This window comes from Scomber japonicus, chromosome 7, assembly GCF_027409825.1.
Source record: "Scomber japonicus isolate fScoJap1 chromosome 7, fScoJap1.pri, whole genome shotgun sequence".
NCBI lineage: Eukaryota > Metazoa > Chordata > Actinopteri > Scombriformes > Scombridae > Scomber > Scomber japonicus.
Window position 1 is genome coordinate 9,648,997 of NC_070584.1, and position 23,748 is coordinate 9,672,744.

The 23,748-nt window shown below is 41.1% G+C and overlaps 1 protein-coding gene across 3 annotated transcripts in view; it reads right to left on the reverse strand.

The window, feature by feature from the left end:
* The window catches only part of palld (palladin, cytoskeletal associated protein), a 51,583-nt gene that overhangs the window by 19,405 nt on the left and 8,430 nt on the right, over positions 1–23,748 (reverse strand). For 2 of the 3 annotated variants that reach the window (XM_053322089.1, XM_053322090.1), the window contains exons 2-9: positions 12,859–13,034; positions 12,663–12,726; positions 11,388–11,505; positions 11,193–11,255; positions 9,009–9,150; positions 8,862–8,885; positions 8,036–8,155; positions 6,185–6,647 (exon numbers count right to left, since the gene is read on the reverse strand). In XM_053322089.1, the coding sequence (XP_053178064.1) occupies positions 6,185–6,647; positions 8,036–8,155; positions 8,862–8,885; positions 9,009–9,150; positions 11,193–11,255; positions 11,388–11,505; positions 12,663–12,726; positions 12,859–13,034 (1,170 nt within the window). Of the gene's footprint in view, positions 1–6,184; positions 6,651–8,035; positions 8,156–8,861; positions 8,886–9,008; positions 9,151–11,192; positions 11,256–11,387; positions 11,506–12,662; positions 12,727–12,858; positions 13,035–23,748 lie in introns of all 3 variants that reach the window. The other variant, XM_053322088.1, reaches the window with a different exon arrangement.

Below are 23,748 nucleotides of genomic sequence, written 5' to 3' on the forward strand. Positions count from 1 at the left end.
GAAGGTCAGCCCCAACAACTCTCTTCCTTATTTGGAAAGTTTCTCCATTCCATGCAGGTCACTCTAGCCCAACCAACCAATCCGGTGGTTAGTTGGTCTGGTGTCTCAGCCAATCCTGTGTCTCCCATGTCCTTTTAAGGACTGCCCATCTCTGACTCTCTGGAGGTTGATGTGAAATTATCTGCTTTCCTGCTCTCTTGTGTCTCCAGTGACTTCATTTAGTTTTTTGTTCTGTTGCACAATCCCCCCCACCTCCCCCTGATGACAACTAACTTTCTCATTCTGTGCCTTTTTTCCATTAACATCCTAATCAAAACCTCTTTGGCCCTGCCTTCACTGAAACATAGGTATCCATTAGGGAACTGATCCACGGTCAGTCTCACTTCCATATTTTAAATTAGACATTTGATGACGGTGAACCGCAACCAAAGATCTCAGTGCAGCCAGTGCCATATGTGGTGCTTAAACATGCATGTTTCCTGCTTTCTATAAAACCACGAGCAACACCTCGACAAGAAAGTGATTGTTAATACTTCATTAGAGAGTTCATGACTTGCACCTCGTAAACACAAACACACTGCTGAGAGGAAGCTCTGAGTCACAGCACAGATATGCAACAAATCCTGGCAGCCAGAGCTTCTTGCTCAGCAATGCAACACGGAAAGAATATCCATAGAACCTGATTTAAAGTGTTCTAATTTCATGCAACAAGTCAGAAGAACCATATTGAAAGTCTTAATTAAAAAAAGATAAAGGGACATATAGCAGCAACCAATCACCTGTTGATGCTACCTCTTTAGAAGTTGTATATATGTGTGTGACAGTGGGAGACTGATGAGGACTGTTGGCAGTGAGTAGTTTGTTGCCTTTAGTTTGCATGCTGTTCCCCTGACAACAACCTCAGTGGGGTTAAAGAGGTTTGGAGCTACTGCAGAAATCATTTAATCTCAGTGGTATGGCAATTATGTCAGCAGACGGGGATTGAGAGGTATAAAGTCAAGCTGCATGCAATACAGGCTACATTAAAGTGGATTAGGCCATTCCTCCTCTTTATCGTTGCACTGTGTAAGTATGCAGAGCCTGCTGGAAACATTAAGGTCTGTTGGTGTCACTTACACACAGTCGGACTGTTGTTCTAAGCTCCTGCGTGTGTAGGATCTCACAAGCTGTGTGTGTCGGAGTCGGGCAATAATTCAACATGAATGTATGTCATGATGATTTGATCGTATCATGTTATCGTTTCACAACATGTTGTTCAAATTTATGATTCCAAGCAAGTTGTAGTGAGATGACTTTGATCTGATCTAATACATAACAGTGGAGAACTGTTACTTGCACTGAACAGCATATTGATTATTTTATATATGATTTTACATTTATCAGACTAACTGATTAGTCAATCAAAAAATGGTTTCAATTTTTAAAACAAATACTGTTTTCACTTTCACTTTTCTATGCCATACATCATAGTAAACTGAATATCTTTACATTATGAACTGTTGGTCAGATGAAACATGAGCATGATGAGCATGATGAGTTCTAAGAAATTATAATGTATATGTTTTCACTTTTTCTGACATTTTATAGACAAAACAAATCAAGTAAATGATGGAAAGAATAATAGATGAAAATAATCATTAGTTGCAGCTCTATTCGTCATACTGCGATACATGCTCTAGTGTTTGTGTGTGTGTACTGCATGTTAGATCATGCTATTTTCTGATAATACTTCTGGATATGACAAAACCTCTGATCTACAGCAATAGAAATCTAATTGTCTGCAGTGTAATTCCCTTATTGTTCAAATCTGTCCTCCTCCTCTCCTTTCCTCACAGACCTAGTTCTGTTTCAGCTGCGCTTCAAATATCTCCAAAACTCTCCATAATGAAACACAGAAACTGCTCACTGTATTCAATCAGTCCTTCGTCTGTTTAAATTCACAAACATAATTAATTTTTTCACTCTCTGCTTCCAACCTGCATTTACCAGTCAGTGATTGCTGTTATTACAGCATCTCTTTAACAACTCGACAGCAAAGAACATGAATCATTTTTGCAAAAACATCATCGTAGTGAGAAAAGTCGAGGCTCTGTTAAATGCTGACGTGGGCCTGTTTTTCATCATCGGTAATCTCAGCATACAGAGTAAAAAAGAACATAGAAAAAAGGCAGCTCGCACATAAAAAGCCGTTTGTGGAGTGAAATCCGTGCAAGAGAACAATTTCAACTGTCAAAGTTGATTCCTGGTCTTATGAAAGAGAGATTAAACCGGGGAGTGATTCGAGGATAATTGTTGCCTCTGCTACTTGTGCTTTGTGTATGACGCCCACCCAGACATTATCCCAACCTATAATATGATGTTTTGCCCCTATTATCTCGGTCGATATCGTGGTGGTCACACCTTAGCGTGTTGCTCTGGCTCGTTGCTTTTGACTGTCTCGTCCTTTGTCTTGTAATCTTGTTTGTGGTTTTTCACAGTAAGTCTTAATGGCTCACTGCATTTTATGTTGACTTAACCTACAATCTGCAGGTATAAAAGGTGTCTTAACAACATAAGAAGTCAACAGCACATTATTTCTACTGTACAAAAATCTGGACTTCAAAAATGTTGAACTATTGAACGTGTCTCTCCTCCAGGTAGTATGGGTGTGTCATAATGCCAAAACAGTCTTGTGAAATGTCACACTAGGCAAGCATAAACCTTTATCAATATAGGAAGGCTGACACTGTACACCAGCAGCCTGGACACCTAATCCATCAACACCCACTCACAAACATGTGCATGCATGTGCGTGACTGTGCACACACACACACACATACACATACACAGATTTACAAGCTCCAGGTGTTATTAGTCCATTATGATGTGAGTTTACAGACGGTCACGTGTGCACAGTTAAACCCTGAAGAGCCCTGAACAGAGTTGTTGAATCAGGAAAGACTATAATTCTCCCCAACAAGGCAGTGACCTTATATTGGGATGAAAACTTTCATCAAGCTGATTGATGGCTTGTCACATATTATCCTTTCATAGCCTTACAGTAGCTTTATTTAGACGGTTCTTCAGGGACTCCACAGTATATCAACACCAGCTCGCACAATCAAATAAGCTCCGATCCCACAATCATTTTTAGTTGCCTTACATATCACATCTGCTTAAAGCAATATGTCAGTTTAGCAAAACATTTTTTTCTTACGTATGCTTAATTCCCAAAGCACTTTATGAAAGGGCAACCAAAAACAGCAGCTGAACATTTGTGTCACTTGTTAATTTTATCCTGCGTACAGTAGTCTGAAAATAACACATCCATCAAATCACCAACTAAAGCAAGTAACCCAAATATTATATATTTCAATCAATTTCAAAAATGCTGAATTCCAGACAACAAGATAGTGCTGCCAATTCGCCATCTATCTATTTTCTACCATGTGGTAAAGGGCTCTGCTTTCTTTCTAGACCTAGCGGTGAGTTCAGATCCAACCGGCCAATCTGAGCCTCTCCCTTGAGAATTTCCTTTGATTCTTATCCTGACGTCTGGCATCAACGCTGGCCATCAAACCCAAATACCTACCAACCCTAACCCCTCTTCCTTTGGCGCAGAAAAACAGCAGGTCTGTTTTCACAGCTCAGGTCTCTCGCAGTACCTCCTGCCTGCCAAGTCACACAGCTACTTCCTCCATCTCATCAGCTCAGTGTTATTGAAGCAAAAATCATCCCTGAAACAGGCTTCCACTATGTTATTCCTATGATTTAGACCCATTTATTCAAGATTTGTGAACACGAACACATTTCTCCAACAGCTATAAACACTGGTGTTGGGATTGTGATGCAGCTGTCCATTTCTAAGTAAAACTGGGTGCTGTGAAAATCCAGAATGATTTTTGGGGATATCCTCATATGAGTAACATTTACTTGGGCGTAGAAGCTTAACTGTGCAGAGAAATAAATAATAAATTCTGGGCCCACAAGTTAACTGCTCACACTGTACAGATCCCCACTGTCTTTATGTAAATGCTGTGAAACAACAAGGCCTTATTTTTTAAAGTACAAGACATTAGGGTCATAGTTTCCATGCTGTCTATTTAATTTACGCCAATTCAACAATTGGATGGATTGGAAGAGAGTCTTGTGCTTATTAAAAAGAAGTCCTGTAAAACAGAAAACAAGCACTTAAAGTAACCAACAAAGATCATTTTCAAAGGCTGCAGGCTTCGCTGTACTCCGTTGATGTTTCGCAGCAGCGTGTGTCTCACAGAGAAACAATATATCACTCTGCATGCGACTTGCCACATAACAAACGGGATACGATGAACTCCACCATGAGCTCGGGAGCTTTAGTTTAAGAGTGGTCAACCTCTGTCGTTACACGTTACCTGAGGAAGCATAGCGCAGTTTGGCTGAAACATGAATTTTGGTTAATGGCATTGCTGTTTTACTGTGTAATTACAGAATTTAAAAAAGGGAGAGGGCAGGAGAGCGGCGGTTTACACGTTCTAATTGCTTCACAGTTGGGAGCTGATTGTTTTTAGCGGTGTGTTCATGTTGTTATTGTGGAAAAACTCTGAGAGAAGCAGCTTTATTATCCCCCTGCTATTTAGAGCGAGAAATGATCCCAACACCTCTCATTTATTGAGCTATTGCACATACAAGTCTGATCTGAAGATGGATTTCATGTTTGTTTGAGAAATATACACGCTATAATTCATTATATTTGTGTACACCACATGGACAGTGTATTTATCGAAGATTGTGCTCATGCTTTGTAACAAAGTCTAATGGTATGTTTATCTCTAATGCCATGTGTGAGATCTGAAATGTGAATTTTGTATCAAAAGTACAAATAAATAGCAAAATAAAATATTGAGGACTTTTCTCTCTCTCTAGCAATCTATAAAAACTGGATAAAGCTTTGAAGCTCAGTAACCAGATCAGATCTTTTGCTCCATCCAATATATGCAAAATTTACACCAACAAACAAACATATTTAATGTAATTTGTATAATATCCACTGATACCTCTCGGTTATTGTTTCTGATTTATCAAAACCTACAGTGTAACTATGTCAAGTTGTTTGGGTGGTGTGTGAAAGGGTAATGAATTTGATGCAACATATGCTTTCATATCATTTCTGCTCTTGATTCTGTGTTTGTAACCATTACAGCTATAGCTCAGATAGAAAAGGCTACATGTGGCGCCACTTAAATCACACCCCAAGCATCCCCCTCATAGCCAAATATTTACCTGTAATTTTCTGCCTCCTCCTCTATATTCTCAGCTCTGGAAGCACAGAATTAACAAGTCATAACAATTACGTCAGCAGATATGCAACAACACCCATGAGCAGGAGTCAAATCCAGTATACATGCAGTGCCATTGGACTGTGCAACACAAGAGCTTCGCTGTACTGTAGGCAATCTTAAATCTACATGCAGCCTGTCACATCACAGCAACACTGGTACCCACTGTTGATATGATGTACGTTGATACATACTCTGAAAGTCATATTGTAATATTAAAAAAAACTATTTAAAAAATCGATGGGGAAAAAACAATAGTGTGAAAAACACACTTAATGATCTTGTTTATGATCATTTATGATCACCGTAACCCCATCCCCTATTTATTTCTTGTCACCCCTCTATTGTATGCTATTTTATAAAGGCAAAAATACCTAAATGCATCACCAAATGAAATAAACTCCATGCACAAGAAACTCTAAAATAAAATGGACCACTGAAAACAAAGTCATTCAACTCTCCTCCAATAACAATGACATCCTACCTGGTCCCTAAAGAGTTCACAGAAAGGTGCTCAGGAAAAAAAACACACACAATGCCTCTCTCCTGGTCTGGCCATGCAGGCCGAGGTCAAACCGAAACAATGGGAGCCATCCAGCAAAAGCCAAACAGATCTGTTTACAGCCACAGATAGACAGACAGACGGCAGTTGGCAGACTCGCCCTGGCACACATGATGCCACTCTGACACCGACATAAAGGCAGGGGAATGCTTTTGTTATAAAAAAAGGCCTGGGATTCCCCCTTTAACCCTTTCACAACACTATCATTTCCAGCAGACCTCAGGCAGTCCTCCCAGTCTGTCTGCCTCCCAACAGCCCCCCCCGCCCCTCCAGTGTCTAGCCTGCCCCCGGGGCACAGACACACTGGGACACGACAGGTACTCACAGCTTTGGTTTAGGCTTGGTAGGTAGAGGAGGACCTTCCTTCGCAGGAGATGGAGACAGCTTTTCTGGGGTTGAAGGTGAGTCTGGTGCCGCAGGGGCCGGACTTTGGACATCTGTCATGGGGTCATAATGGGGCAGAGGTGCAGGAGCAGGTGGGGGTGGTGGTATGGTCTCTTTAGGCAGGGTTGAAAATGAAGGAGGATGTGGGGGTTGGCCATTCTGTACAGACCCTTTCTCCTTATCCTCCACCTCTGAGCCCAAGTGTACAGGAGGCAGGGCTGACACACTGGGCCAGATCTCCAGCTCCTTGATATGAAAAGCCTCAGTGTTGGGCTGAGGCAGCATCTTGGGTGGCAGCTCCAGGAGGCTGATCTCTGTGGGTGGGGGAGGAGGAGGGGGGAAGGCTGCCGCATCTTCAAACCCGGAGCTATCACCAGACATGCCGTTACTGGATGAGTCCTCAGCTGCTGAGGGGAACAAACAATAGGAAAGTGGAAAAATTTGGGTATGAATGTTTAGTTTTTTTTCTCGCCATCAGTAGAAGATTATACACATACACACAAGGCTGCACCACAGCTGATCTGATCTGAAGCAGCAGCTGGATCCAGTCAGGCTGATGCAATTCCTGTTTATTCAGCCTTTCCTTTAACTGTGCGATGAGTCCGTTACTGTATATACACAGCTCTGTCAGCGAGAATACACACAGAAATATTTGTGTCCTGCTGTACTCACATAGAGCTTCTCATAAACTCACTCCTCTCACTCTTTATTCTATACAGGCTACACAACAATAAACAGGAAAAAAGATGGTCATCTTGTTGAGACACATTTTCAACATAAAACCACAGAAACTCCAGGAGATGCATGACTATCAAAGGTCAGTGTAAGGACCACGCATTGATTCAATTACTCTGAAAAGAAGACTATGAAAGAAAAATATGCATTTAACTTTTTTTTGGATTTTTAAAATGATACTGTACATTTTACTACAATAAACAGTTTGTCCCCTAAATCATCATGAGCAATGCAACATAAAATTGACTTCATATTCAGTCTCACCTTCATCACATATCAAACCATAAATGTGAATGTAACTGTTGCACACAGATCTTTGACTTTTGGATAAATTCTGCTTCACATAAATTTTAACTTCATCAGACAATATGTTCTTTATTTAGGTTAGTACCAAACATCAACAGACCATCTCTCTTTCTACATCAGGAAGAGTAACTTGTGCTGGGCATCATGACTATTTCACTGTAATCTAATTTGAAAGATAAAAAAAAAATCAATCATAGAAAATAAGGATTTCACCTCACTACTCCAGAAGTGTCTTCTAGTGAGCCTTTGTTTAGAGGTATTCACAAACTCAATCTCAATCTCAAACATGACACACACACACAAGACTAATAAAATTGTGTAAAAGTACACAATCCAAGATTTTTACATAGATTCCCTTTGCTCAACACTGATCCCAATTCCCTTCCTGCTGAATTCACTACAACACTTGTGCTCTTATTATTATAACTGAGATGCTCATCCAAAATAAAACATAAATATTTACATTGGTCAGCATGTGACAGCACAACAGAACCAAGCTTAAAAGTAACAGCACTTCTAGCAACTGATTGCTGCCTGAAATGAACTAACTAACTAACTAACTAACTAACTGACTAACTAACTAACTAACTAACTTTGATACTCATTTCATGCTGCTGTATATAGAGCATCATTAAGACCTTAAACTGTAAAGAAGCAACAATGTACAGTCTGGGACATCATCAATAGATTTCCTAAAGGCTCCAGATGCTACCTTGTAACAACATGCATCTCTTTCTGACTGTGGACGTACCTGCAGTGACGGAGAGTTTGGCTGTGCTGTTAATGGAGCCGTATGGGTTGGAGGCAGTGCAGCAGAACAGACCTCCATCCTCGGGAAAGGCCTCAGCAATAACCAGAGTGCAGATTTCCTCTAAGAAAAAAACAAAACACCATCAACACATATTCAATTATCAAACCGTTGAAGATGGTAAACAACAGAGTCGGTACAGGCGTGTAATGGAGGGGCATGTTGACACTTGATTTGCTTGGAATGAGACTCGACAGAAACATTAGATGGACACTAGTGCAGTAGTGCCGGTGGTGGATATGTCATGTAGATTGGTGACTCACTATCCACAGTCAGACACACAGAGAGCAGCAGACAAACAAGAATGGATGTAACTAATCATGGGTAACAGACACACACATATACATACACAAAAACACACAAATGCCGCAGATGTTCAGGGATGTCTGAGTGACTCAATAACACCTGAGTCACATAGGTTGGAAATGTCTGACGTAAATGAACGTGTGTGTCATAGTTTATCTAGGACTTTGTGTGTGTGTTTTTGCGTTTGGATTTGTGGGAGGTGCGGTTTCTCAGACTTCACCAGGGACTGTCTGAGGTAGATATGATAATGAGTGTCCTTTGAGACACAGACTTAATAACTTGTGATCTACTGTAGTCATAACCAAGTGAAAGGCTACCGCTGTTAATGAAGCCATAAAATTCCAGACATAGTTAATAACCCATTACAATGTTTAACCACTTATTGCGGTTGGGAACATGAGAGTGGTGTTGTAATTGACTAAGTCATACGATGACAGACCTGGGAGGAATTGAAGTGACCTACCTGGCTCAGCTGCAGATCGAGGCTCTGATTGACAGTAGAGAAGAAAAACAGAAATACTTAGATTATTGTCAATTTGGTGCTAAAAATATCAAAACAAAAATTATTCATATACAATGAGTTTAAAGACAGCTGAGAAGAATGCCTCACTTTTCTGGAGAATACGGAAATCTGGGGAGTCCATAATCTCCTCTCCCTGGCGGTACCACCTGACCTGTAGAGGAGGACTTCCTCGGACCCTGCACTCCAAAACAACCACCTGGCCCTCAGATGCCTGGGCATCCTGCAACAGCTGCACAGAGGAGGGACAAACAAGACAAAGAGGGGTAAAACAGTAAAAGAGAGGCAATGAAAAAAAGGTGTGAGGGAGCGAAGAATGACAGAGAAATGAGAAGAGTGTAAAAACTGTTAATGAAAAGCATAGATCTACTTCAGAGGAGACCGATGTACACATTGTCACACAACTTCATTTGAAGATATAAGCAGCCAGGTGAACATTATTTGCTGGTTTTAGGTCTTTTTGATGATGCTGTCCACTGAAGAATGAACTTGAAAATTAATTTCCCTCCATTCACTCCCCTGTTAGGCTATATGGTATGGCTTGTCTTCAGATCAATCTCAGAATCATTTTTGTTTGGGTTTCCTCTGGCTTACAGTATATGATTCTGTAAAATCTCCAATAATATGTTGGTATAAATTCCTCCAAGCACCTGATATCCACTGACATTTTGTTGGATCTATTGGGTCCATCAGCTGTGGCCATTATATTATCAAAAATTATATATATATATTTGAGTTTGATTTGTCCATTCTGGGCTACTGTAGAAACATGGTGGTAAAACACGGTTGCCTCTGTGGAAGAGGACTCACTTCCTGTGTAGATATGAAGGGCTCATTCTTCTGCTGAATGTAACAAAGTCACACCAATTCTTATTCTTAGTTGATTTTACACTAATCTTAATCTAAAAGTAATGTTTTCAAAATGTTTATATTTTATATTCTCATGTAATTAAACTAATCTATACATAGCTGAAAATGGTGCTTTTGAGGCATTGCTATTGCTGTACAGAGGACCCACCCCATACAGGTCTTCTCAACTTCCAAATCTTTCTCATCATCATTCTTACAAACTTGCAGTTTAACCCCTGTGACTCACAGGTAACTTTATAGTGTAGGTGAACTAAAAAAACATCCGTAGGGGCTGATGGAGAATCCACCATGAGTGCTGTGTTGTCACTTCTGCTGACGGATATATCCATCAACAAGAAGCACTAAGTGTGGATACATGTGTTGTGAGCCGGAGCCTTTCTCTTTCTTCCTCTGCGTGACTGTGTGTGTCTTTGGCATTGGTATGTTTTGGGAAGACCGAGGGTAGACTGTACATCATGAGTCTGACAGTTTATGTACGTGTGTGTGTGTGTGTGTGTGTTGTATGGGTGACATCACAGTGCTGACTAGAGGCGAACATCCTCTCAAAGAGATGATTAAAGCCTGCAGCAGTTTGTAAAGGAGGTGGGTAGGGGTGAAGAAAAACAAATGTCTTTTTGTAATGAAGGGGAAAATGATTTAGGGTCTGACTGTCTGGATGAGAGTGAAAGAGACCTGACCCTTGTGGGTTTGGCAGGACTGTTTGAAGCTCTGCCTCGGCCCGTCTCAGTCCCGCCATTACAAGACCCACAGCCTGAGGGAGAGGGAGTCGGGGGCTGTTGGTGGAGTGTTGAACAGTCTGAGTTGGAAAAGGGCGTTCTTTAGCTGGAAGAGGAGCTCTCATCAAAGCCTGTGTTTTATCTGACCCCCACTGCCGAAAGCCACAGCACTGCACACTGCTATTACAGAAAAGCAAAGACTCTAAGTGCATGTGTTTTAAGGTTCTGTGTATATACTGTATGTATCTGGAGCTGTTGTCATGGTTTGGGCAAGGTCTCTTATAGTTACAATTACGGGAAATCTCAAAAGTACAGTGGACAACATATTTTAGACAATAGCATGCTTCTAACTTCGTGGCAACTATTTGGTCCTTACTGTTTCATGTTAATACCTCTGTGAACACAGGAATATCCATTAAGAAACAGTTTTACAAGACTGGTATGAAAGAACTGGTCTGCACAGAGCTCTGACAGTAACCCCATCCAACACCTTTGGGAGGAACTGGATCAAATCTGGGATCTGGGGTCTGGGAAATGGGATAAAATCTCTATGGAAAGACTTCTCAGAAGAGTGGAGGCTGTAATAGCAGCTATTAGTGCCCATGGTTTGGAATGACATGTTCAACAGTTTGTGGTTAATGTTTGAATGTCAGCTTACTTTTTTATGACTGCTCCTATGCAGACTTACCTTGGTGAATATAGGAGGACCTGACACATCAGCAGCATACAGTGACGACACTGGGCTCTGCATCTAGAAGACAACACAAACTTACTTCCTGAAAAATTAATTTAGAAAGGTTTCTGCTTGTGTCACTGAACAGAGTTTCGACCATGTGCCTAAACTAATGTGGCCCTACTTCACTTTGTGCTTCCGGTGGCTTACCCGCTGCGGAGGCTGAGACAGGGACTGGACCAGTGTGGAGCGATGAGGAAGGACATCGGTGGTTTTGGGTGATGATGAGCGTATTGTCAGGGACATCGAAGTGGTCTTCTTCTGCACTCTAAAATAAGCAAAGCATAAATCAGAACACAAACGGAAATAGTTTGTAGTGAAAAAAGCCTGAATTTTACAATCCTATATACTTTATAAATACTCATACTTGAATCAAAGAAAATTGGCTCCACAGCAATTAAGATGATATCAGTGTTCTTGGCTTCAATGTGTAAACAGAAAGTGAATCAGGAAGTGGTCCAGATGGAGGCAGATATATACATACTGATAATAATCAAAAACATTTAGAGGACTGCACATCACTCAGAGAAGGCAATGTTACATCCTCAAAGTGCAAGGGAATTAGCACTAACACTATACTATTAAATTTAATGGCAATCAATGCAATAGCTCCACTCAGAACCATGAATGTCAACCTGATATATGATTTCGTCATAGAGAAAAGGTCAGTAGATTGTTAAAATCAAAGGTTTTCATCCTCTTCACACCATAAATGTTTTGCAATGACACATTTCTTTTCTGCAATCCATCCAGTAGACCAACATTTCCATTCCTTGAGTCATGCTGCTAGAATGGCTATAAATGAAAAACATTTTCAAAAATGTCCTCTTTTGCAATGTTTCTGGCTTTTCACAATGAATGCATCCACATTCACATGTGAATCATCTGCTCTTCCGCCCATGGCATAACTTCACACCAAATGAACCAGTAAACAAGTATTTGAGATATTTTGCTAAGTAACACATAAACAAACGGAACCGAAAACAAAATCTCCTTGACAGAGGTTGAGTTTGTGAATAGATAAGAGAGAGGGGCAAAGAAATACAACACAATAAAATATCTGTTGGACTCAAGATAATTGGGTGTATAAAGACCAGTGCCAACAGAAACATTTTCAAAGCAGTTTCAATGAAAGAAGAGAGTGAAAGTGGCCAGGGGGTTAAAAGTTTAACATTTGAAATAAGTACAAGGGACAACCCTGACAGGGGTATTTTTTTACCATATTAACCCTCTTCACCTCATTATTTAGATGGCGGCCTGTGCGCTGGGTCAGAGTTATGGCTCTTTAAGGGCCTTTTAAGGGCCTAGTTAATTTGCAGCAGGCAGCAGACCTGATTAGCAGCTGCAGGACTCAGTTAACCTGCTCAGGGGTTCAAGGTTCATTGGGTCATGGGGTCACACCAGGGCATGCAGAAACACACTTACTGAGGCATGGTTCCTGATCTGGACTTTGATGCACTTTCCCCTTCTGAGTCTGATGATGAAGCTCCTGCAATGTGACAAAAACAAAAACAGTTATCCCCGTATCCAAAAAGCAACATTCATTTTGTCCTGTAATGCATTGCAGCAGACTAGCAACCATGGAAGCCCACACTTGAAAATAGTCAACTTTATTGCTGACCTTCAATGTAAACCTCAGCGGAGGTATTGTCTGCTCCGAGACTGTTGGAGGCCACGCAGGTGTAGCGTCCTGTGTCGTCCTCAAAGGCTTCAGCAATCACCAGTGTGTGCAGGTCATCATCCCTACAGATCTGTATGTCAGGAGAGCTGAGCAGCTCACGGCCTTCGCAAAACCACCTGGTGGAGGGGGTGGATCACAACTTCAGTTACTTTCACATGCTAGTAACATTACATTACATACATAGTTAGTGCAAAGAGGCTTACATAAGGTTGCAATATAATAGAAACAGCAACTGCAAAAGTGCCAAAGTCCACCTCAAAACAGGGACTGTAGATTTTGACCCCCATCATTTACACTGTAAGTGCATTTGGAAGAGATCTTCTAATGGTTTGATTACAGGGAACAAAACCTATTCAAGAGACTTGAAAAACTATAAACCTATCCTTTAGGAGACACCAAAATTACCCATACATAGCCTGTAAATCATTCAAACTAGTGCTGTGCTCCACATAACTGGTGCTAACGCTGTAGTAAACTGTACTATCATGAGTGATAAACACAGCTAGCGTTAACCAGAGCAAAAAAACTGCTGTTTAAATTTATATAAAAATAAAACCTTATAAAGACACATTATATTATTATGTTTCCTAGTCTACATACATACATTTTAATCAACTATTACCTGATCAAGGTGGATTGATTTTTTAAACTGTCTTGGGTGTACAATTATGCATTCAAATCGCTGACATAATATGGTAAATCAGAGATGATCAGTCATATAATTTCACCAGTCTTGTGGATTTTTTGTCCAAGGATAGAAATGAATCATCCAGTGAAAGCAAAAAGTTACATTACACACCACAGGCGATATGAATTATTACTGAAATGTATGTCCCTATTCAATAAAATCTTATCTGACAAGCAAGGCCCATTACTCTACTTGACAAATACTTGAGCTTAAATATACCTTTGCCAAATATGATGGAGGCTAATCTAACTTACATTAAGAACTACTCACACACACCCTGTGGGCATGTCTGAGTTTATCTGCCAAATGTCAGCCACCCTGAGGCAGCAACAAGACGTGGTGTTACGGGAAGCAGATACACCCTTCCCCTCCTTCCAATCAGAGGCCTGTGTGTCTGGGCAGGCGCCTGGGCCATATACTCCCTCCCTGGGGTCTGCTGACATGGACTTTGTTCCATGATCTGGGACCCAGGAGGGATGAGAGACTCTACAATCCAACCAGCTTTATCTGTCTCATCTCTCTTTACAGGGTTATGATTAAAGCTGATCTCCCAGCACCATGTTACCACATCAAATACTGGATCAAACAACAGGGGTCACATTCTCAATCTCCTACAGATATACACGTAAGCACTGACCTCAAACGTCAAAGTTTTGTGTAAGTTTGTGGCTTTTAAATTACATTATGACACATTCATTCAAGACACTCACTCGCCACACACTGTACAGCCTTTCAACACCCTTTTGGGCGTTTACTGTATGTCTTGTTCACCTCTTGACCTCTGCATTGACAGGAGGAGTCAATTCAATTTTATTTACCACAGCAGAAGTTATCTCAGGGCACTTTTCACACAGAGCAGGTCTAGACTGTACTCTTTAATTTACAGAGACCAAGCAATCCCCGGCATTCCATGACTAAGCACTTGAAGACAGCAGTAAGAAAAAGGGGCAGGAATTCCCAAAATGCCAGAAGGAACAGCTGTTCTGTCTGTCCAAAGCCCTGACCTGAGGATATTCTAACTATCTTGGAGAGTTGTATAAAAATTCCCAACATCCTGCTGAGTAGCCGTTACTCGATTTCATACACTCTGGTGTGTCAGTCAAACAGCGGGCACCTCCTGTTCCAGAAAGCAATCCATCAGCCAAAATATTCAGACAACACTTCATACTCCAGGATTTACACCTGACAGAGTGGGTGTGAGAGCGGAGAATGAGACAGAGAAAGCGAGAGAATGAATGGAAAGTACAGGAACAGGAGGTGAATGAGTATGAGTCAAGTCGGGTCAGACAGGAAAAATTATACGCTCTGTCATTGTTGAGACGGATCACACTGAGCAATTCATCAGTGGCAGTGACAGGTGGAGCTCTGTAGAACCTTGTCACCCTGTTTTTGCTTGCTCTGCCACTGTTTTAACACCAAGCCCCCTCTACAATAGACTCCTCTGGGCAGTTCCTCTGTCTTATCACTCGATGAAGTGAAACAACGGAAAACTTGGCTGGCTTCATCACACAGACAGACGCCGGTGAGTTAAATGATAGGAAACAGATCGTGGCTTGAGACTAATAAATAGCTGTTCGGGGCACGAGCAGGGAGACCTTATCCACTGGAGTGTCAGTTGTCGAGGCCATGAGTCATCCGCCACGCTTCAAACATCCTCACCAGATAGCTGTGCATCAAACACATGATCCAGACAGAGAAAGGCTGGGATAAGAAAGAGATCCTGTATAGCATGACTTTGGTATATGACAAAGTACAAAACTGACAGCAGCTGGCAACTGAGAGTAGGAAGTTGATTGTTTGAGTAAACCAATATGTACGTGTGGTTTTGAAATCCATTTTTCCGGATTATAACCAGGCGGAGAAAAGGGAAAGTAACTCCTTTGGTTGACTGCCATGTCTGATGGGAATTTGTATGAGAAACTCAGGTTTCTTTTGTTGGTTAAACCTCACGACTTTATTTTAAGTCACTCAGTGTATTAATCAAAATTGTTCACTATGGATCTCGCAGCCATATGCTCTGTGTTTGATGTGGACCACACAATACAAATCACCTTCAATATAGGGAAATGATTTTGGACATTTTTTGAGCACTGTTAAATTAAACACATACAGGAAAGGGTTTGAAGAAACACATGACATCATTGAACTAATGACTGGTTATTGTGATGGGGGATGTTAGGGCTGTGTGTTTTTTGTGTATGTGTGTAACTACAATGAACAGAGGCGGACAAACAGAGGAGGAGATATGTTTTCCACATGGTGGAAATGGTGGTCTGAATGTGTTGATATCCCAATAAAAGAAACAACAGCAGTTTAATGCAGCAACATATGTGAACTAAAATGCGAGAGTAAAGTTGTAATTCAAGCATTCGTCAGTGGTCTTGTGAGTTGGGGTTTTTTGTTCAAACATTTTCGGTAGTTTTCCACTCTGGATATGGCTAAAACGTTTACCAGGCTCTTCTTGCTGCACGTAAAACACAGCCGATCCGCTTGGTGGGAGAAAAGGAATGGAAATGTAAATTTGTTTGGGCACACAATTTGACAAGACAGAAAAAGGGCACAGGACCCAGCTCATGCTCCTCTGGGGCTTGACTGAGCATAAGCAAAGAAGCATAAACCATTTCCAACAAGCACAACAATAAAACCCCTTATTAATCAACCTTAATGATCTACCATTATGCATAATTACTGCGTAAACTCATTTAGAGAGAGACTGTAATGTTTATTTAATCCCCTTTCCATTTCTGTGGAATGTGCTGAACATTGTGCGAGGCCTTTAACAGCATGGTGTGTTTTACCCAGAGGGGGAGTGGGGACTTTGGTGAGTCACATACAGCCTAGCAGGCAAAAAAGGAACTCAACCATCAATAGTCTCGTTTTTTTTTTTTAAGGGAAGCTGGGTGTGTTAGAATAGCAGTCACTCATTACTCTGAGAAAACCGAGCAAAGGTAGAAACTCTTGGCAGAATAATGCTTTACCACCCATTTCCTCTTAACACAATGCTATTATAAAACACAGCTATTCAACACATGCATACCAAATAGAGGAGAGAAAATTGCCTTCATGAGTAACGCCTCACCTCTTCATTCATCTCCCACCCACGAGGCACCCGCCCAGCCAAGATGGTGATTAAACATCCCACCATCACCATCGATCCTGTCACCAGCTCTCTCAATAATGATAGCATGTGAGAAAGGAATTATACACAACTCATTTTAGACAATTGGGGCCAGATGATGCCTCATATCAAGGGGAAGATGGTCTTGTTCTCATGGTGATCCCTCTGCTAACCTATTCAAATTTAGATGAAGAGAGCATTCCACAGTGGAGGCCAAACCAGAGCCTGCTGCCCTGGCCTCCACAGTGCGTGCTAAGGGCCACACTCTCCTCATCTGACCCTGTTGTTATTTGCTGCTGTTGATGGAAAATTTTTTGAAGCAAGGCTCAGTTTCACCACAAACCCAAACGAGCGGAGGCCAAAGCGGAGGGAAGAGAAAAAGAAATAAGGAAGATTCAATCCCAGAGAGACCTTGACAGGATGTAGGAGTGACAAGCTTGCATAAACACACCCACCCACCATGTCATTCAACAATCAATATAGGATGTAGGGCACGGATAAAGTAGATATATATACTCCCTGAGACCTGTTTCGTCTCCAAGTTTTCTCTCTTGTGTGCAGTTTCTAGGCAACGGACCACAGAAGTCAACAACAGTGCAACTGGACAAGAAGAGCGGCATCTAGGCTGTCTTTATCTCTAATTACAAACTACAATAGAGGTCAACTGAGACTGTCCAAACTCTATAGCTAGCAACCTTAGTTTTATTATCCACGACAGTGAAATCTCCTAATTCATGCAAACACAAAATGGAAAGCAGCTTAGGTTTCCTCTTTCCCACACATGCTGGCTGACTGACTGACTGACTGACTGCTATGAATGGAGCTCTATATGGCTCAGTAAAATCATAACCTCACTATAGCTGCAAAATATATATCCCCACCACAGCCCTCCTTATTATACAGTAAGAGTTTTCCATAATACCACATAATGCCTAATTTACCTGCCCACTAGGTATGTAATGGTACCAATTTGAAAGGAGGTATAGGAAGCTAATAAGGCTGAAATATACAGCAGATCATTCCTATCATTTAAGTGAGAGTAACTTAACATACTACAAAGTCTATGCAAATTCACACATTCCTACCCTCTTTAACACACAACACAGAGAAAACATGCAATTTATGTAATAATATTAAAGCTGCACTAATCCGTTTTTAAAAAGTAAATAAACAATGGTTCAAAGTCACTGAGCCCATAAGTAATGAAAGTGTGTGTGTAATGTTAGCTTGTAGTGACGCATGAATCACACATGAATCTTCAGTTCCCCTCAGCTCGATACAGCATTTTAACATCTTGCAGCTCATTGTTTTAAGTGAAACTGTTCTGATACACCCACTGTACACTACCTGCTCTAACAGCTGACAGACAATGTTAGCAACTAGCTGGTGAACATAGTGGAGCATTTAGTTAGTTATATTTCTAATGAGTAGGTGAAGACCAAAACAGAGCTATAGAGGTACAGTGAATACTGGACTTACATTCATCTGGTAGCCAGAAATACAACTCTTAATTCATTCTAATGTTAATGTCTGCTGGGTGTGTAAAAAGGCCACTATTTGCTAACACATTCGCCTTATCAACATTAGAAGGCCAAAATATGCCACTCCTTTGAGGGTAATGTTCTGCCCTCAAGTGGACATAAATGCAGTTAGTGCTGCTTTAATATAGTGGTGTAATTTTATATTGCTTAGCAAATATTAGCAGAGGTCGTTTGTACCAGATTGTAGTTCATTATTTAGTAGGGGTCAGATACATAAATAGAGTTTAAGGCTGGAAGGAAGTGTTTTTGTATTTTGAGCATTTAGGGGAAAAATCATTCTAAATAGGTTGTTGTTAACTGTTCTCAGAAGTCATTTATATCTAAGATTATGATCTAAATAAAGCTTCAGTAGATGTCTATTGATTTAAGTACTGTCATCTGGATTGGCAAAGAAATATTGGCACTCCAAAGTTTGTGTTTTTCTATGCGCCTTAAGTTCATGCAAACACAAATGCCCTAAATAAAGATGATAAATGCAGGAATCCATCTTAATAAAGCAGCAGAAGCAATCTGACGATGGAGCCCTGCTAACGGGGGTGGGATCTGGGGTCAGAGTTCACTGGAATATTCTGGACAGTAGACAGCTGCAGATGACAGTTGGAGCTCTGACCGGAAGCAGTGAACAGGATTTTTCTCCCAGGAATTTCAACCAAAGGGGAGGGTAGCTACATTTACAAGGTCTCCTTCATGTTGTCTAACAACAGACATTGTCCAGTGATGCAGTACAGCAGACGTCAGCATTAGTGTGCCAAGCAGGCATAGGGTTCAGACTGAATCATCATGGGCATTAATATAAAATGTCAAATACTCAGACTATGATTTTTTGGATTTTATTAGTAGTTACTATATATACTACTACTGTACGCAGTTCTTGCAGTTTAAATCAACAAACCTAACCGTGTCAGTACAGGAATTTGTTACTTCTTGGGAACCATTTCTGGTATAAATGTTGGCCTTGTTGGGACCAGAAGTCCTCGTGGGGACCGAAACCCAGTCCTAATGAGGCAAAACATCATTTCTTAAAGTTTGGTTTAGGCTGTCCACAATGAAAGGCAGTCAGTGCAATGTCCTAATAGGCAAACCTGCACAAACTTGTGTGTTTCTGTGCATGTGTGTGTGTGAAAGAGAGAGATACAGGGATACAAGTGAAATAATGACAGACATGGGCAGCAGCTGAGCTACAAATGCAATCACCTCGGCACTCTTGGGGATGCCCCCACATGCCCCAACACACGCACACTCACACACACACACACACACACACACACACACACACACACACACACACACACACACACACTCACACTCACACTCACACTCACAGTATAATTGGAGGGCCCAGAGAAATCAACAGATTTAAAAGAGATGAAAGGCAAACATCTTATATTCTATTCATACACTAGGTTCACTCATTCATTCAAAGAGAAATTACACATGCACATTCAGTGTATCAGCTGTTGTTCCATAGAGACACACTATATTTTTCCTCAGTAAAAATAAAAGTTATCTATGCTCTATTAATAAATCCCAGAACAGGTTCAATGAGATGTTAACCACATTATCCTATTCTCATTCAAAATGAGTGAGACCTCGGTCTGATAATCTCCCCTGAAACAATCTGGTCTAGACTGTGTAGATCAAATAAGAGATTCACCACATAATCTTTTACCTGAGTATACCACCAAATATCATCACAAAACAAGATGGTTATTGAGTTTACCTGAGCCGGCGTCCTGCTCCCAGTTAGAACAATCAATGTCAATAATGAGTTCCTAGATCTTAAGTTGCACAGAGAGGATCTCCTGCTGACAGCATGACACACACTGAGCCACTGACACTCTCACACCAGGACTGCCACACTGAGTCACACAGTCAGACATACACAATGCTTGGACTGAGCACAGGGTTGAGAGGGAGGGAGCAGCCCAGAGCTGCCAAATTCCACACGAGATGGAGGGGCAAAAAAATATGTTAAAGACAAATTAACGACAAAAACTGTTTCAGCGCAGCCCACACTGAACTCATTCATATAATTCCAGTGGTTGGGACAATGGTCTCCATGTTTATCACTTCCTGACAACATTGATAAAGCTTACCAGGACTAGTCAGACCCACCAAACTCTCTCATGGTTAGACCCAGGTAAACCTCCTCAGATGTGACCCATTTTGTTTGAAAAGCAGATCAGTCATGTAATTTTCTGGTTGTTTCTTTGTGAAATCTGTCTCTCAAACAAAAAACAAAACTTGTGATTTGTCTGCCTTTTCTGCCTCTATACATGCCCGGGCCACAGTCTGCTGAACATCAAAAGCACCACAGCAAACCCTGAACTCGGGCCAAAATGACCCTGTCGCCATGGAAACCCTGGGGGCTGTGATCTGTGACTACGGGAAGGGATAATCGTGAAAATAAATGATGACAAAGCTACATTTTGTATGACAGTGCGACACAACACATAAGGCACCAAACACACTGGTCCTTCCTGATGAATCCCACATGCCAGAACTAAGTAGGCCACTTAAAAAGCCCAGTTAGGACTGAGCAAAAAATAGCTTGGATAAGTCAGGATCTAAATAGACTCTGAGTTGGCAGCACCTGGCACGTACAAGACAGATGGCTGTGGCTACTGTCTGGTCATGCTTTGTATACACACATCCACACAAAATGAGACCATATAATAATCCCAAGCACTCCTAAAGCCAAATTCACCTAGGTCAGCAAATATAAATCTGGTATTTGTGGTTTGGTTAGTACCAGAGGTTTGATGCCTGATGCACAGTCCAGCGCAAAATGAAAGGGTGTGGTGTGTTTTACTCTCTGCTGGGGCTCCATTCAGGCTTTAAGACAAGCACAAGTTGTGATATTTTAGTCGCTGTCAGTGAAGACCCTGAGAGCTCACCACTGGGACGTGGCAAGTGGGATTATTTGTGGTGCTTGTCACTAGGAAGGTCTGCTCTCCATGTGTGTGTGTGTCTGTGTGTGTGTATGTGTGTGTGTGTGTTGATTGTATGACATCAAATTCTACAATGAGAAGAACACACACCTAACAACGTCCTGTCCCAGTGGCACACACTGTAATCATGCGGTTCTTTTATTGAAATTCTTCTGGTTTGTGAAAAAACTTGCTCCCATTTGTAGTGATAACACCATGAAAAGCACCGTACTTCCCCTAAGTGACTATAAAACATTGGTTAATAAGAGGAAGGGCTTTTATGGTCTCTGGATGTTCCCATTAATTAGTGAGTGATGGACAGCAGCCTTCTCTGGCCTGGGTGCTTTGTCTGAATGGTCTCCTCCTCAAGAATTAAGGGAGCATTGAAGAAAAGTTTTCCCAAATGTGAGTCAGCAAGAATAAAGAAATTCTTTCCTCGAAGCAACATGCTGGATTTATTAATATAAAAACAAGCACAGGTGCACATAGACGCATTAAACCACTCTCTCACACACACACACGCAAAAACTATGCCTCATTCACACCACAAACAACCAAACATTCATGTGTATTCCATCAGACTCCCACTTACGAATAATGTTTCACTGTTTGAAAAAGGTCTTTCAAGGGTCAGTTGAAATCACCAAAAAATGGGGGCATGTTGCCATGACGATTTCTGTTTTTGCTCCAAGGAGACCAAATGACACTAACAAAAACAGAGACCACGTCCTATAATGATGTCATACCACTGTAGGACGATAGATCCTTAATACTGTCAAATAAATCCAGCATGAAAACCAACAAAAGCAACATCCAGAAGAGCCCAGAATTAAACATATCAGACATATCAAATAAATGAGCCTGTGTATTTAAACAACAGCCTCTACTAGAAGGAAATGTCAACATGAACAAGATTAAACTCTGTCACATTGGTTCACTGTTTTTGAGAACAGCACAGATACAAATGTTGTTGGCATTTTGTTAATTTGTACAAAAACAGCATATCAGGTGAGTTTAATTCTGTAATTGGATAGTTTTTGGACAGAGGAATTTATTTTTTAATTTTCATGGAAGCCGTCATGGGCCTAATTAAACTAAACTTTTGAAGCCCTCTGCTCACACCTGTAGCAGAAAGGATTTAAATCAATTTTACACATTTTTAAGCTCTCCATCACCGCAATCATCGATCTTCCTGCCACTGAGTAATTACAGCTGGAGACAAACCACATAACAGCCTGTGTCAGCTCTAATTTTAGGTATGTATCATAACTTTCTGGGAACAACAATTAGGTGGAGTTAATGCAATAGCTGAGCCACACAGCTCGGATCTGTGGTCACATGTATGGTTTTGTTCTGAGTCACGTACAGCACCACTACTTCAGCAAACACTACTCCACTTACAAATACTCTCCTATTGTAGTTACTGTCTATTTTGTCTTAGTTGACATCCTGTTCACTTATTTCCAGGTCTATCTGCTGACTAAAGAAGCTTTTTATACAGAGGAAGCAGCATACTTCTGGTTATCTCTAGCACCAGACAAGTAAACATACTGAAAAAATACAAATGTACATAATCCAACATCCACTCACAACCATGCTGCAAACATACAAAAACATCTGTTTCCATGACAGCCAGACCACCTCTCAAGGTGTGTGGGTGGATCACTATCATTGAATAATTGAAGCCAAATCTTCGCCAGCGTGAGATAGTCTTGCAGAGTTGAGATAGTAAGCAACACACTTCACAAAGTTGAGTCAGCACTGAGCACAAAAGGGTTACACCCTGTAATTCTGCTGTGTTTAAAGACTGGAAAAGGGAAGAGACAAGATATTGCTATAAAACTAACCAACACAATACTACCACAGGAGATAAAAGGCAGCATGGAGAAGTTGCTGTAGTCGAGGATTAAACTCTGTAACCTTTCCTCTTCACTCTGAATTTATGGACTAAATTCTGATCAGGCGCACATGGGCTAAAAACATGGAGCATCTTCCTTTCTTCCCCCTCCCCTCTCTCTCGTATGAAACCAAACCCTGCAGACCCTCCACTCCAGCCGTGTCTCCCCATGATATCAGGAGCCTCAGCGCTGAACTGAGGGGGGGAGGGGGGGGGGGCACAGGAGACACATTTTATTTGAATGTAAGGCAAAAGACAAACTGAGCAAGAAAGATGCATATCTCGGGTTTCTATGTAAGACAGTTTAACATTCACACAGCTGTTATCCTGTCACATGTACATGGGAAGGAAGACTTGAGCTTGTTTTTATGAGTCCCATATGACCTCTTGTCTGCTCGTAAAGCAAGCACCCCTGCACGGACTCATAACACACAGGCAAGTGCGCAATACATGTACACAGTTTTCACAGTGTTAAAATGAATTCTGACACACAAAAAGTACCAAAGGGACTCTGCTGTTATTTCTATACAGGCGAAAGAACAAGAAGAAAAAAACAAAAAAAAAACACTCAAAAGACTCAAACACATACGTATAACACCACACACTAAATTCCACCACTTCAGTAATGTCAAAGATTCATAATTGAATTGGGCTCA